This window comes from Callospermophilus lateralis, chromosome 9 (assembly GCF_048772815.1).
Source record: "Callospermophilus lateralis isolate mCalLat2 chromosome 9, mCalLat2.hap1, whole genome shotgun sequence".
Classification (NCBI taxonomy): domain Eukaryota; kingdom Metazoa; phylum Chordata; class Mammalia; order Rodentia; family Sciuridae; genus Callospermophilus; species Callospermophilus lateralis.
Genome location: NC_135313.1, coordinates 28,399,352 through 28,415,884, shown reverse-complemented (window position 1 = coordinate 28,415,884; position 16,533 = coordinate 28,399,352). Strand labels below are relative to the sequence as shown.

The following is a 16,533-nucleotide window of genomic DNA, read 5'->3' as shown; positions in this document are numbered from 1 at the left end:
GAAGGGCCAGATGAAAAGGTCTTCTCTCATGGGGAATGCCTCTTCAGCCATTGAAAGGAGATCCCAGCACCCTCCTTGAACCATTCTATAACTTTTATTTTCCTACTGTATCCTCATCAGCCTCGGAAATTATTAAAAGGTCAGAGAAGGTCCCTCTGGGTGGATCACTCCTCTGATGAGCAGGCAGCCGTGCCAGACTGTGAGCACAGGTGCTCAGGTGAAGCACAAGAAAGAAAAATGCAGCTTTGCTTCTCAAGCACAGGGCAGCACTGCCACATATAAAGGCCCCCACTGACTGATTCCCAAAAAAAGGTATACTCTGGGTTAGCAGCAGCTCTGGGATGGGAGTGGGAGGCAAACGGCCATCAGATTCTCCTTTCCAGATTCATGATATGATAGGTAGCAGCCTTGTGCGGCATGAGAACTAGCAAGCCTGTTTCTGGGACTAAGGAGAATCCAAGGGTTGAAGCATGTATACGTGGAATAACTTCTTTCCTTGTCCCTAAAGCACACCTGTATATTTGTGCTCTCACAAGTGCTTTCAACATGGAGACATCCAAAGAAATATCTGCTCTGGCAGAGAGCATGAAGAAAGGGAGCCCAGAAGGAAGGACTGATGTTCCCTCACCACATCAGCCTCCTAAGACCTCCACCTTGAGTTTCCTGGGTGTTTCTAGAACCATCATGTGGATACATAGTCACATCTAATTCATCCAGTGGGTGAAGAATGGAACTGGGCAAGACAAATGCTCAGGATTTCTTTGGACTTTTTGATCCACATCCTGCTTAAGTCAAGTAGTGATGATTCATAAAACACTCGAAAATGTGTTAATCTGGCTCTTCTGTCAACAAAGACTAAACCCTCAATCAAAACTAGCCCTTTTCCAATATCATAATATGTCAAGTGATAAAGCAATATTCTAACTTTTGATGGTTTCTCCCAAGCAAATGGCTAAATACTTTAGTATACAAATACTTATGAGTGATAAACAATAGGTCTTCTTAGTAGAGACAGCAGAAATAACACATAGTTCTTTGGTAGTTATCCTCTCATAATAAGATTCTTCTCTTGCTTTTTAAATACTACTAGTGGGTACTTGGTTTCCTTGAGACCTGTGGACTGCTACAATATTCCTTCTATTGGCCGAGCCTGCCCCAAGGCCTTCCTCTAATTTTAAGGATATGTTATGGAGAAATGATTCCATAGAGTCTGATCTTATCTCACAGTGGAAGAGCTTGTAGCTTAGAATAGGGCTCTGTCTGCTTCACTTTTCAAAGGGGATGGTAGATCTCATTAGTATGGGAAACCAGTGTCAGCCATTAGTGTCAAATCAGAGTCGCCTTTGCTAACTATTTCTGTGCATAGTCACACAACATGCTCTGAGTTTTCTCAATAAAACAGCTTCTTCCCAGGAGGATGAAGTTGCTTCTTCAAGGGGCCCCAACTGACATACACTTTCTCAACTATTTAAAGTGAAATCTCCTTGGAGCATGACTTCACTTCTGAAGAATCTTCCTCCTCACACTTTCAGGAAGAATTTCAATAATGATGAAATGGAAACTTCTTCAATAGAAGTTCACATCAATATGAAAAGTAATGACCTTTTTTACTTTTCTCACTCACAAAATTGATTTCAAGTTGATATTGCACCATATTCTTCTTTTGCCCTAAGAAATATAAGTGTGCAAAACGAGGGATAAAATTGTAATGTGTCTTCCACAAGCATGTGGTCATGTGCTGTGCACACAGAAGAATAATCGAAAATCAGAAGGGTCTAGAAGCCTCCCTGTATTTCTTCATCATGAATAAAATAGTTGAGAAAATCCCATAATGCTTTTAGTGCATTTTATTTTATTAAGAAGAATCATTACAAAAGAATTCAGTCTCTTTAAGAGATCAAGAGGCATACCTTTAAAACACTAAAGATGCTGTTTTGTTATCAAGTTAGCAATTTCAATGTTTCTGCAAATTCTACTAGTATCCATGTCAAATATAGATGTGTAATATTCTGCCAATTTTTTCCTTAAAAAGACTAAATCCATTGTTTATGCAATAAGTTTTCAAATATCTTGTTTCTTTTAAACTATAATCACAAGGTATCTACAGAGAAAAGAAAGACTTCAAGAGTCTAATGTGTTTTCTTAGCTGAAGGATTTAGTTGAGAAAGCAGGATGAGGGGACGCAGGTGCCAGACATTGTGTAGAATTTGCACTTATGCTCCATTAATTGCCAGCATATCTTCTTCTCCCTTTTTCTCCCCTCCCCCCATTAAATCCCTCCGGAAAACAGCAGAGCAGCAGGCCCAGGCTGGTACCCAGCAGCAACACCAGGAGCAGAAGTAGCCAATTACCCTCCAGAATACAAAGAGGGTGGGAGGAGGGGAAATGATGCAGTTACCTAGCAACCAGAAAGAGCAGAAACAGCTGTGTAGCAGGCCCAGGCTGGTACCCAGGCAGAAACAGGATAGCCAATTAGCACACTGTATTTAATGCTGATGTGGTTTCCTAGTAACAAGCTGTACAAGTCTGTCTGTTGCATTTTTTTCTCCCCCTCCCCTTTTTCCTCAATCATGCACAGTATTACTATTTGCCCTAATTACTGTTTCTCCACTGCTTCAAGCAACTATTATTTTGTCCCCAGAGAAATTGGAAGAACTCAGAAAAAAATCTTCTGTAATGACAGTATTTAGTTTCAAATTCAGTTTAGCTGTAAGCCTTGAAATACTAAACAACAACAAAAAGGAATGGGAAGGAAAAAAAAGTCAGCAAATCACCTTCTGCTTAGATTTAGGCAGAGGTAACCTATGTTAACTTTTCTACATTCAGTATATTTACATGTGCATAAAACAGAAAAACATTTAATAATAAATACCATCATTCTGCTTGCTGTACACTACATTTTCAAATAGGTTTACTAGACTGTATAGTTGAATTTATTCACATTGATTTTCTGACACTGTCTCCTAAAAGCTCGGAACATAAAATGTCTTATTACCTATATCAGAAATGGGAGATGTATCTTTTGTTGCTCTTTTAAAAATACCAATACTGGGGCTGGGGCTGTAGCTCAGTGGTAGAGCGTTTGCCTAACACATGTGAGGCACTGAGTTTGATCCTCAGCACCACATACAAATAAATAAATAAAATAAAGGTATTGTGTCCATGTAAACCAACAAAAATGTTTATAAATAAAAAAATAAAAATAACAATTCTAGTTTCAATAGACTCATGACCAATTGAGAATTCAATATATGAGGAATTGTTATTTCATTTCTTCAAGTTGAGTGAGAGTGAAAGATGCTATACATCCCATAGTAAGGAGAGTGAAATCACCATATTATAAGTTTACAATCAAGCAGGGAATTCCACTGAGGTGACATTAAATTACATGAATATACAACGTGAGGACAGAAAACTTCAAAACATGAATACTGAAAAGTCACTCTAACATGTTTCCTGCCACATCTTTCTGCTTATACAGAGAAGAATACAGGTCAGAGTTAACCTTTTTGTTGGGTCCTATTCATTAGCACACAGAATATATAATTCCACATTTCTTAGAGCATCTATCACTCCTAGAACCTCTCTCAGTTAATACTGGCATCCATATTGGAATAACCTATAGGACTTCTTTTAAAATATTCCTGATATGAAAACAACAGGGCTGCAGAGGAAGGTATAAGGTACCATAACACATCTACTCAGGCAATTCTCTACTACGGAGAAAAAGGGCTTTTTTTCCCCCTCTCAGTTGAGGATGGCTTTTGCCTCCTCACCTACAACAAAAGGATTAATAGCTTTTATTATCTTTAGATGACTAGTGAAACAGGTAAAACAACTTCCCAACAAATAAAAAAATTGAAATACTGTTTGCCTGAAAACAGTATATACCACTTCACTGACTTCCACAGATTAAATGTTAATTATGATAATGAAAAGAAGATACATTCGGAAGGCAGAAATAATAAAAGAAGCCTACGTATATGTCTCATGAACCAGATGGATGGTTTATAATATAAAAGAGTTTTAGCTTATAAATGCATTTTATTTTACAAACAAAAATTTAAAAAGACCCTTCTCTGAATGCAGATAAATTTTGAAGAGAAGAAAGGAAAAGATGTAGGGTTCAAAAAGAAGGAGGTCTTCCAAGGAAGTCTGGTTTAGGACAAAGCTGGACCTAGACTCTGAGAAACTACTAATGGGGTACCCTGCTCTTCCATGCCCTCAAAGCTTATGGGGTCCAATTCTTAGTCAATCCCCAACTCACCTATATCCATAAGCACAGATGGTGAAGGAGAGGATAAGGAAAACAGAAATGGTAAGTTTTATTCTCACTGCAGATATTCCTAAATAATTTACGTGGTTTGTGCTCCATTATATAAGCTAACCAGGTCCTACTGCTGAAGGTTGAATATGGCCACACTGCAGAAATAGGGTCTAACTCCAGCACATTAAAAAGTTGCCTTTTGATTACTTTGGGTGTTCTTACCTCTACCAACATTTAGCTTGAAAACTGTCAAGTCAATATATTATTTGAAAAATTGGTTGTAAAAAAGCTACTTTTAAAAAAAATGTAGAAAATACAGTAGTAGGGGAGGGAGGACAGCCCAGGGATGGGGTAGAGAGGGAAATGTTCCCCCAATTTCCAACATTTCACATCACTGCCTCCCTTCTTACTTGAAGACTCTTGAACTTCTATTCATAGTCTCCCATTATTGAAAATTAAGAAAATAAGCAGGAATTAATGAGTTATTCACTGTTGGCCGATGAGTAATCTACCCATCTCCAGTGTCTTGCTACCAAATCCTGTGGTGGAGAAGGGTAGAAGAAGGCTCCCAAGGCAGGAAGAGAGGAGTGTGGAAGGTATCAGGCTAGGTGCTTAGGTGGGGAATGGGAAGAAAGGATGAGCCATCCAATTTGCCATCATTAGGGTGGGGACAAAGAGGATCTACCTAGTTGGGAAGGATCAGCCTTTCTCTACTGGGCACCTGCACAGCCTAGCAGAACCCATATGGGCTTGGTTTTTCCAACAGTTCCTTTGGCTTTGCTGAACCAATTTTTTTATATGAAAAGTTTTTTTTTTCTTTCTGATGATCCATTATCAAGGTTTCAACTGTAATTTCTACTAAATTCAAAGTGAATGATTTTCAAAGTCACATATTTTACAAATATCTTTTCATCTGTCCTCAGTTTTTAGCTTTTTTAGAAAAAAAAATAAGCATTCCTGGTTGGTTTTTTTTAAGAGTTTTGTAAATTACACAACTTTCCTCAATTCTGCTTTCCCCCCCCCTAATTCAAACAGAATCACTCCATTATTGTTTCAATTTCAGGAGACACAAGAAAATTATTGCCTACCACCAGGAAGTTCTTATAGCATCATCTTAGCCTTTGGTCTTTACAAATCTCCATTTAATTTTCCTTAAACTTCCCAACGTAGTATGCACAGGACAGCATGATCATCATGGTCAGTGACTCTCCTACTATAACAGAGAAGACTTCTATATGTTATCTGTATACTCAAGGGCACAATCACTCCAAAGTTCACTCCTGACCTTCCCAATATCAACTTTTCATTTGTACAGATATCTTATGGTTCACTTTTTCTCTTTTTTATCAAATAGAGCTGGGCTTCCCCTTTAACTCTTAGAATTCATAAAATTCTGTTACTTTTACTGCCTTTTCTGAAATGAGATTACTCTTCTCTTATCTCCTTCCTACCCAGCCCCCCTCACCTCAATTCACACTATACTCTTTTGAGAACAGGTTCCAAATATGGGCTTTATTAAACTATAGTTTAGGCTTCTGCACCAAAATTGAGGTTCTCAGAGACGGAGGAAGAAATGGCATGTAGTACAGCGAGTATTCAAAAAATAATTGTTTATGATGAAAACCTCATTAATTTCACATTTTTTCCTTTCTTCTTGGTTCTTATTTTAACATCCTTATTTATGGTGGGACTACCAATTATCCTTTAAAAGGACATCTGGAATAGCCCACAAAAGTCTACTTTTATTATCACATTATAATGATAAAGCAAATGTGCTTATTTTATGCATGCCAAGTTGAAGTCATTCTATCCAATACATGTTTACATAAAGTTATCTTTATAAATGTTATGATCATATGACTAAATTATCATGTAGTAAAGTTCTGAAGTTTCTGGAATCATAAAATTCTCCCATCCACTTTTTCCTCATTTCACACACCTTCATTTCAAACTCCTCTTAGGCTTCTGAATATGCTAAATCCAAACTATCAAACTCTCCCATTAAACTCTCTCCACCTTGTGAACTGAACATTTAACCCTTATTCTAGTTTCCATCCTGTAATCGGAGTCTAATGAGTTTCTGCCTCAACTCATGGATAAACTTCATTATCAGCAAGTGTCTCAGCATATTAAAGGCCCTTTAGTGTCTTAAAATTGCCCCATTTCAGCTGCTCTTGTATAAATTCGAAGAATTCTTATCTATGACACTGAGGAAGTTGAAAGTGGGCAATACCACAACCCTGAGATATTTCATTTTATCCTGCTGATATGCCTGACCTTGAATTAGGTCTTCTATTTATATCAATTAGCGTATTGTCACATTTGCACTATTTAAAAAGATGAACAGCATAAAAAAAAAATACCCTGTCCAGAATGGTGACTCTTGCTCCAGAATGTTCCATGCTTCCTCCTCCTACTGTTCAGGCCCCTGCTGTCATCCAATGCCCATTCTCCTTCAGAGACCTTCTCAAATCAGCCTATCCTATTCTCCTTTGATGGTCACTCAATGGCATAGTGTCTCATATCCATATTATTATTTTATACCTATTTTATTATTGCTCTGGGGACTTAATATTCATTTGTGAAATGACTGAGGAACAAATAAAGGAAATACAAAGAACGGTAATTATTAAATAGGATGCAAGCCTAAGGGCCAGGAGACTTGAGTCTATTTTCAATTCTGCCAGTAGGGGAAATGCATAGCCCAGGTCAAGTCATATTTACACCTATGGTCCTCAGTTTCCCCTATATATGCAATAATCCTTGCCTTTATTATTTCATAGGAATAAAGATTAACATTTGTCACTTGAATGAGTGAACTGACACTACGACAAGAAAGTCTCTCCCTAATCCTAAGGTTAAAAAGAAAAATAATAGTAATGAGCATGATAATAGTATAATAACAGCAACAATCATAATGGCCTGGAAAGAGGAGACCATTCATTCACTTGTTTTATTTCCTTGTACTGATTTAGTCACCCGAGAGGTCATATGTCTAAATGTGTTTAAGGATCCTTCTAACTCTTATCTGTTTATTTAAAAGAGTTTTCATTATTTGTTTATATTTAAACCATATGTGCTCCATTTTCTCATGAGAATAGATCATAAAAAAAAAATCTAACTGACTGTTTCTCCATCATTAATTAGCAGAGAGGTAAAGAGATTGAGCTAGACCAACACTGTGGTTCGAATCCTGAGCTGTGTGAAGCTAGGCAAATCAGTGATCTCTTTGGGTCATCTCGGTTTCCTCATCTATAAGACAAAATAATAGCACCCATGTGACTTAATATGAGAATTAAAATGGCTAATATTTGTAAAAGTGATAAAACCATGCCTGGAACATAGCAACTGCTTTCCAAACACTTATTGAACAAAGAAAATAAACAAATTATACTTCCAACTTTAAAAAACTTTCATTAAGTGCATGCTATGAGCACTTGTGTTTGCCTCCCCCACGCTTCATTTGTCCTTTTGTTTGAAATATGTTTAACCACCTTTTCATTTGAAAATGAGCTATAAACCTTGATTGAACTTACAGATCATGCTACCTCTGGATTCAATAAGGCTTGCCCCAAAGCAAACGCAAAACACTAAGCAAACTGCCACTTGTATTATCCTCTACCTGAAAAAGCATCCAATTACACCCTTCAGCACAAATCTATCACCACCTGCATTCTCAATTCCAGCTACTCCACTTCATGGAAAGGGTCCCCCAAGTAGCGCCTGAGAGAATGTGGCTTGTTCATATAACTGTTAATAGTGACCAACAACTGGAGATTTAATTTGTGGCCTTTGTCTGGACTTTACCAACACGACTCACTCTTAACAATATAAATGTAGACATGCTTTTCTATGAATTTGTAAAATTAAAAAGGCAACTCACTTAGCACAATTCAGTTTCACGTTTTTTCCTTTTTTTCTAAGAAGTGGCCCAGAAGAAATGTGGGAAATAATTCTTTCTCTTTTTGTATAGAAAGTATGAACATTTTAACCAATTGTGTTTGATGGAAATTAAGCATCATAAAGGGATTACTTTTTATATTGCAAGTGAAGTTTCTTCTTGCATTGAAATATCGGCATCATTTAGCTGACTCCAGGAAGATGGACGACAGCATGATTGCACTTGGTTGAATAATTGAGAGAGAAAAATGTATCATATAAAGACCAGAAAACAAGAGTAGGAGACAAGGATATGCCATGGCTTGGCTGCTGAAGGACATCTGTACACTTGTGCCAGCACTAAGTGCTCTTCCCAATGAATAAACCATATGTACACGTTCATATGCTTCCTTTCACTAAGATCCTGTTATTCTCTTTGTCTCCTTCCCTACCTCACCTTCTTCCATCTACAGCCTGCTTTCCCCATCCCTAACTTCACCTTTTTGGGCAACCAGTATTTATGCCCCAGCTACCAACTTGAACATCTGCTAGCTTTTTAAAAAAAAAAAATCTCATTGCTTAATATCCTCCAGGGCAAAAAGTTTGAAGGATTCAGCATCCTCAAAAAAAAAAAAAAACAGCCACAAAAAAAAGGAAAAAAAAAAACTGCATATCTTTTCTAGTTCAGTGAATTCTATCTATATAAAGATTAAATGAATAACACTTTAAAAATTCCTCAATGCAAGCAAATCCATGTCACCGACAATGTATTGTCTTTCTTTATGCAGAGAAGATGGAGACTCACACATTTTTTTATTTTATTTCACTTGTGCAACTGTGTCTCCTTTGCAATATATTACCATATAAAAGAGATATGGCATAAATATAACTCTAGAGAACAAAATGCTGTTATATGTCTTCTTTCTTTGGGATGGTTTTCTTATTTCTCTTCCTTTCTTTGTTTTCTGTCTCAAAACACCTCTCCAGCTGAAAAATGATACATTTCCATTGAATTAAACTGAGTCCTTCCCCAGTATCAATAATAATAATAATAATAATAATAATAATAATAATAATAATTTTTAAAAAACTAAGTCTACCCTAAAATAGTGTGCCTGAATTCATCCAGAGACAATTTGTGAAAACTTCATTTTAATATTTAGTCTTTTCACACCAATTCTTATAGCAGCAGATTCTTTTCCACCCGAATTTCCATTGCCCATATACCTTTGCCCTCAAGCTTTTACCAGTCCATTTCCTTTATATGTTTACACTTAATTTAATTCCATCCTTCATGCTGTTTTCATCAGTCTTAGTTCATCCACACCACATAAATTATCACCTATGTTTTCAGTTCCCCATGTGCCCCATTCACACCAATTCCAAATAAATACTTCTGATTCTCCTCCATTTCATCTAAATTAATTCATATTCTCTCTTTCATCCTCCATCCCTATCCTACCTCCCCTCTTATCTATTTCTTTTTCCTTCCGTGCTTGTCTGTGAGGAAGGTTTTTATAGGCAAAATGCTTCTGTAGGATGTGAGGCAATTACTTCTGAGCTGTCTTCAGGAAAGCCATTCTATACATTACTGCCAATCTCAGTGGGCTAATGTCTGCAGGGCCAGTTTTACCCTCCACCCTGGTGCCCATGTGCATTATCACCCCACACCCTACTGATCAACCACTAGGAAAATATTCTCTTACTTTTTGGTTGTATAGGTTGAATAGCCATTATCTGAAATGTTTGGGACCAGAAAATATTTTTTTCTGATTTTTGAATATTTGCATGCACATAATAAAATAACTCATTTATAGTTCATGTTCTCCTTATACACATAGCCAGAAAGTAATTTTAAACAACATTTTTAGTGTTCTGGCATTTGGGTTGACTTGTCCCATGAGGTCCCATGTGGAATATTCTTCTTTGTGATACCTGTAGGCTCTCAAAAATTTTAGAGTTTGAAGCAGGACTTAGTGGTGCATGCCTGTAATTCCTACTACTTGGGAGGTTGAGGCAGGAGGATCAGAAGTTCAAGGCCAGTCTCAGCAACTTAGGGAGACCCTGTCTCAAAATAAAATAAAAAGGGCTGGGAGTGTAGCTCAGTGGTAAAGCACCCCTGGGAGAAATTCCAGTAGCAAAACAATTTAGGAGTTTTGGATTAGCGATACTCGATCTGTATTTAACGCTGGCTAACTGGTTCATTTCTCGTTTACATAAAGCTGCTTTTCACTCAATTATCACTATTCAGTGTCAAGAACAATACTAATAACTATAATCAGCAATAACAGTAATGAGTTTTTACTATCTGCCAAGTAATTTGCTAATTTAATCTTCAAAACAATCTCTGAGGTAGATGGAATTGGCACTATTTTACAGATGAGGAAACAGAGAAAATAAATAATGTATACAGAAAACAAGCCCAAGTCTACCTAACCACAAAGCCCTGCTCTAACTCTGCTGCCATGCTACTTTTCTAATAATGCTTACTGCCTCCTTCAGGGCATTGCCCATAGGAAGGAGCACTGCAATCCACCTCGAGGCATTGGCTGCAGGTGTGGGTAGCATAATCAGCTCCACCTTGGTAATCACACTGAGTGGACAATGTTCCAAAAACAACATGCCAAATAATGCATCAATCATCACATCTTCCATCATCTCTGCTGGGAAGAGGGGATAGAAAGAAGAAAATGCTGCAGATTGCCCCAAAGAATGTCTGCTTCACCAGAGTGGTCCAGCTTCCATACAAGGCAGGATGTAGCCTTAGTGTTAATAATTCTGAAAGGTGTCCATAATTATGAACTCTATAACCCCTACAAACGTCAACATTCTTGGTTCATGGTGCTTCCTCTGGCTTCCTGGGGGCAGGAGATTAATCATGCATTGAAACCCGGGAGCACTGCAATGTCTTGTCTTTACTTACTGACTTTAGCAAGAAAGGAATATAAATAAAAATTACTTTCAGGACAAAATCAGAGAAGAAAAAAAAAACTAACAATATGAGGAAGCATTAGGCTTTACATATAAATTCTGCAGCAAAACCATGAATGGAACCCTACACCTGATCCATAGGACTAAAAAATTATGTTAGGGGATTATCCCATGAACCAAGAAAGAGCCATATGGGAAATTAAGTTTAGAATTAGAGGACATGCCTGTCTTGTATATAAGGAAGCAATGTCTGGTCTCACTATCTCACAGGAGTGACTTTGAGTTTCAGCACTTTTATCCAGTCATATTTATGCATTCCTACTTGAGGAAAAGTTATTTAGTACCACACAAAGACATTTCATGGACCATCGGAGCTGAAAGGGGCCTCAAGAGCCAGATTGTTTGACAGATGTAAAAATGAGGCCCATAGAGATAAAGAAATGTACTCCAGGTCACAGAGCTAGTTAGTGGCAGTTAGAACTAGAATCCAGGGTGCTCTGATCTTCCAGCCAATCGTCTTTATGATGCATGCTTCCTTGGTGGCACAGTCCACAACCACACAGAATACCAGACTCTTCTCCCACCTCAGCTGCAACCATCCACTTTTCTCTGAGAATGTTCTTATTCTTCCATTTATACCTTTGGGGATTTTCCCTATTCAGCTTGCAGTGTGCAAACACTATGGAAAAGCCATACAAGTCATATGCTCTTAATGACCCACTTAAAAACCACCAATCACAGTAATTGCTCCCAGTAGCACCCTAGTAGACCAAGAAGAGATGCTACCCACAAGCTACAATCTCGAAGTAGAGAACAAAGACCAGTTTAAGATACGGCCAATCTCTCCCTCTTTTGTGTGAACCCCACTCTTCCAAATGATCCCATTGCTCAAAAGATCAATATGAGTCCTTGGAATCACCATGGAAGTCCTATGTGAAACATACAGGCCGTCTCCCTCCCCCACCAGCCTTTACCACACACATAGCAATGTAATCACTTTAGCAACTTCTCAGTAACAAGCTCATTAAAAAGCAATTCTGCCATCTCTCCATAAAGCACGCGCCAGAGAACAATGCAAAAGAGGAGATGCCAATTAATTATAGAATGATCACATCTAATGAACTCTGAAACCCTCCTGCTGTTGGTGACTTTGATGAAAAATCAGGGATGCTGGGAAAAGAGTAATAGGGACACCCTAACCACCTTGTTTAACTGTGGATGCTTCCTAGTGTACCTCCTTGGATTCTGGTGTTGATCAAACCTGCAAGCTACACTCAGAAAACAAAGACAAGTGTCAGCAAAGGGACCAGAGTCTGTACTATGTATGTCTTATCGTGAGTCACGCTACCAGATCCCCTTCCATCAGCCTCAGAACTCTGAGTTTATGCTGTGGTTGGCATTGCCTCTGAAAGCAACTCTTAGCCAGCCGGTGACGAACCCAGGTCTTGCACTTGGGACATCTTGAGGTTTTAGGGTATAGAGTGAGTCATTCTGCTTCCCCACCCAGGGCCCTCCTGCCTTTGGGTCACCTCCTAGTCAGCACAAAGGCCACTTCTTAGAACAAAGAGGAGCCCTTCCCACCTCAAGGCAAAAGCAGGGGAAAGAGGAAGAAACCACATGCGGCCAACTTGTACCACTACCTGTGTGAGTCCTCTGGTGGGCCTTTAGGTGGGAGCTTTTTGTATAAACTTTCCGGCACCCGTTAAACTGACAGCGGTGAACCCTCTTCTTGTTTTCGGGGCATGCTTCTGCCCCTACCCCTCCTTGTTCACTGTCGCTCTGTCCACTCTTAACTGCCCCAGCTGGTGCTACGGCGGCTGCTGCTGCTGCCACCCCTCCCACCTTTACTGAGCTCAGTGCAGCCTTCTTGGCCACCAGTTTCAACGTCACCGTGCCATCCACGGCTGAGAGAGTCTGTGAGGTTTTGACCAGATGGCGGCTGAGCTCAGGGGACGATGGGGGCGTTAATGAGGTCACTGCGTTGAGCTGGGCCTGGTTGACGGCTGTGTAGCTGTCTAGAGAAGAGCTGGTTGGCTGGAGGCTGAGGCAGGTCTCAGATAGCAACTTGTCCCGAGAGAGCAAAATGTCCACTGCAGAGCTCTTCTCGCAGATGGTGGCTTCCACTGGGAGCAGCAGGGGGTCTAAGCGCCGGAAGCTCTCCTCAATGCATGGGGGAGGAGAAGCATGGAGGAAACAGTCCAAGTCCTCACCAAAGGTCTCCGAGATCCTCCTGGGCTCTGTCTGTAGGTAGCGTTCCAATTCAAGGCATGTCTGCAGAGAGGAAGGAGGGAGGGAGAGAAATCACCATCAGAGGCAAAGAACACCGGGAGGCCACTGTTGACAGGCAGAGGGGGAAGGAACAGAGAATGGTTACATGGCTGGTATCTGAAATGCTCTCACTGAAAGGTCTGACCCTGCTATTTACTCTCTGAATACTTCTGAAGGGTTCAGAAGGGTCCCATCATCATATGACTTCAATTACTGTGGCTGAAGGAGAACTAGAGTCCCAGAAGGACAATCTCACACCTTCAAGATCCCAGAGAACATCAAATGCCAAAATGATGATCTCCTGCCCCTCAATCCCATTCAGCAGGTAAGATGCTCCAGGTATCCCCAGGATTTCCCATGGAAGCAAGAAGCAAATAGAAACAGATAAGACTTCTCATAGTGTCACTTCCATTTTTAAAATAGATTTGATCAAGTCACAACAATAAATCTATTTTCCAACTCATTCTAGAGAACAAAGCATGTCCACTCAAACTAAAATGTGACCTTAATAGCAATTAACCAACAGCAAGATCTGGCTTAAGCACAGATTTTCCAACCAGGAAGAATGGATCTTGTTCTAAAGAGTGCTTAGTATAAAGCCTTTGAGGTATACAACAAAACCCCTGATGCTCACAGCAAGTCATTAAAAATACAATTTCTACACATTATGTGGCATCTACACACAATGGTTTAGCATCTCTGACTACATGATAATAATAACTTCAGATGCAGCTATTGAGACCTGTTAAAGATAGGACCCTATATATCTCAACATAAAGTTTTTCCTCCTGATAAAGAAATAGAGAAGAAGAACCAGAAGGTTTAATTTCAACAAATCTTCATCCTTGGTGCCTATAAGTCTTTGTAAGATTATAGAAGCACTTTCATGGCAAAAGTAGATAATTAAGAAGTCTGTGTTCTAATGCTCTCCTCCCTTAAAAACTCTACTTCTCTGGACTATAGTATGAAACTATATTGCTAACTTGCACTATTGGTCCAATTTGCTCCATCTTCTGGGCTTCTGATGGCACATTTTAATGTGACTGGCTCCCAACTGAATACCTATGTGAAGTTTCTATGTTTTCAACCAGAGTTCTGATTCTAGGCTTTTATTCTGCTATGCATGTATTTTAATGATATACCTAGTCATATTGTATCTGTCAAGGATTTTATTTTGGTGACATTTCAAAAGATTGGGTTTTAATCAGACTTCTAGAAAAACTCTGTATGACTGAATAAGAAAACCAGATTCTTAACTATGAATCAGCTTTGGGCTTCACAGTTGATTTTTAATGATATGAACTAATGAATGGTTCTATCTTCATTCAACACTTATGTCACAAGTGTTCATTCAACTACTGTGCCAGGAGCAAGATGCAGGGCTTTGTATGTGACAGAATGATAAAACATGGGAAAGATCCATGCAATATACATGTAGGTACAGAATGAACAACCACAAACTAGAGAGGATATGAATTTACAAACAAAATGACCCCAAATAAACACCGTACTATAAAGTGAATTGGTCAGGGGATGAGTGGGTAATGAATTCTCTAATATGGAGGTATCCATCAAGGAAAGCTTAATGAAAAAGTAAGATTTTATTGTTTTACTTTTTGATTAAATGGTAGCTCTATCTCAGTAGCTTCTCAGCACTTTATATTAGAAACCAACACTCCAATATTAGCACCTTCTCAGATCTAGAAATTTGCATTATCCTCCTCACTTGCTTCTTTTCCAGAAACTCCATGTCTCCAAATTTTTCCTCTTCCCTTTTGTACCTTATTGTCAGAAATTATCATTTACTTCTCTGAAATACTGAAACCCCCAATCTTAGCTTCAGTCAGTTCACATCTGGATTATAGAAGCCTACTCCTGAAACCTCTCTTAATCTTTTCTTCCTGTTTTAAAAATGCTGCCAATCAAGCTCAGTATTTGGCACCCAACAGATACATAGTATCTGCCAAAGACACAATCAACCATGTGCTATTACTTTGGTCATTCTACCTCCTCTACTCTTCAAAACCCATCTTCTGATATTCAAGCCTTGTACCCACCTTATCCTTGGCACTGTTCCATGTTCCCAAATATTGGGAAAATATCTGTACAGTTTCCCTACTTTCTCCCTCTTCTGAGTATGTATCTGTCATCAAAATCTGACTGTTTCTGTTGACTTTCAAGTGCCTTCAGGTAGATGCTTTAATACTATGCTCATTATTTTACAGTTATTTTCAGTAGGGGAATCCATTATTATTAGGGACAGAGTAAAAAAAAAAACAACATGTTGTTTAACTTCCAGATATTTTGGAATTTTCTACATATATTTTTATTACTGATTTATATTTTGATTTATTTGTGCTCAAATAACATACTTTATAGGATATCAATCCTTTCAAATTTATTGAGGTTTACATTATGGCCCAGAGTATGGTCCATCTTGCTGAGGCTAGAGGTCTTGGAAATGACCACTAACGTGGGTCTTTTAAGAACATAATCATAATGCTTCTTGAGTTTTTGCCTAAAGAGAAGAACCAGGTCTTTAAGACATGGATATGTTCCAAGTTAAAAAAAAAAAAATCAGCTGAATCATGGGTTATAGGATGTCCTTGAGGTTACAGGACGGTCCCTGCCTCCCACACAAGGACTAATTCATACACCCAGTTGCTACTGTCTATGGATAGAGCTTTTGTGTGCCCTGTCCATTTACACACTTTCTAGCTCAAAGATTTGAAAGTCACCAAGGAAGTGATTGATGTGGGCTCATCTTTCTTCATAGTCAGAGTTCTGAGAAATTGGGATATTCTAAACACATTTATGCTCTATTCTGGGAGCATTAAAAAATAACCTTCCCAATATTCCCTGGTTTGCATCCCAGGAGCACATGAGTCATCCTTGTGATCTAAACATGGGGAGACCTTGTTCACTAAAATCTGGACCACTTCAGAGAGGCTACCACTTGCAATTTGGACACAGGGCATTCTTGTTCTAAGACTTAGAGAAGCATCAGTACCCATCAGGAAGTGCTAGGTATCCCTGTGAAATCATTACAGAATGATTTTGTCTTGAGAAATCTACTTTTTTACAATATGTACTAGAGATGAAGCTTAGATAGAAAAGAGCTTGTCACCTGGAGAAGTTAAAATATTTTCTCATCAAGAGTGTGGAGAGTAAAATGCTAAAGATGAGGA

At 38.7% G+C, this 16,533-nt stretch overlaps 1 protein-coding gene across 3 annotated transcripts in view; it reads right to left on the bottom strand.

The window, feature by feature from the left end:
• Nucleotides 1-16,533, bottom strand: part of Klf7 (KLF transcription factor 7) — an 88,805-nt gene that overhangs the window by 34,381 nt on the left and 37,891 nt on the right. Inside the window, exon 2 of one of the 3 annotated variants that reach the window (XM_076865933.2) lies at nucleotides 12,715-13,348. In XM_076865933.2, coding sequence (XP_076722048.1) covers nucleotides 12,715-13,348 — 634 coding nt within the window. The remainder of the gene's footprint in view (nucleotides 1-12,714; nucleotides 13,349-16,533) is intronic. The other 2 variants (XM_076865934.2, XM_076865935.2) reach the window with 2 other exon arrangements.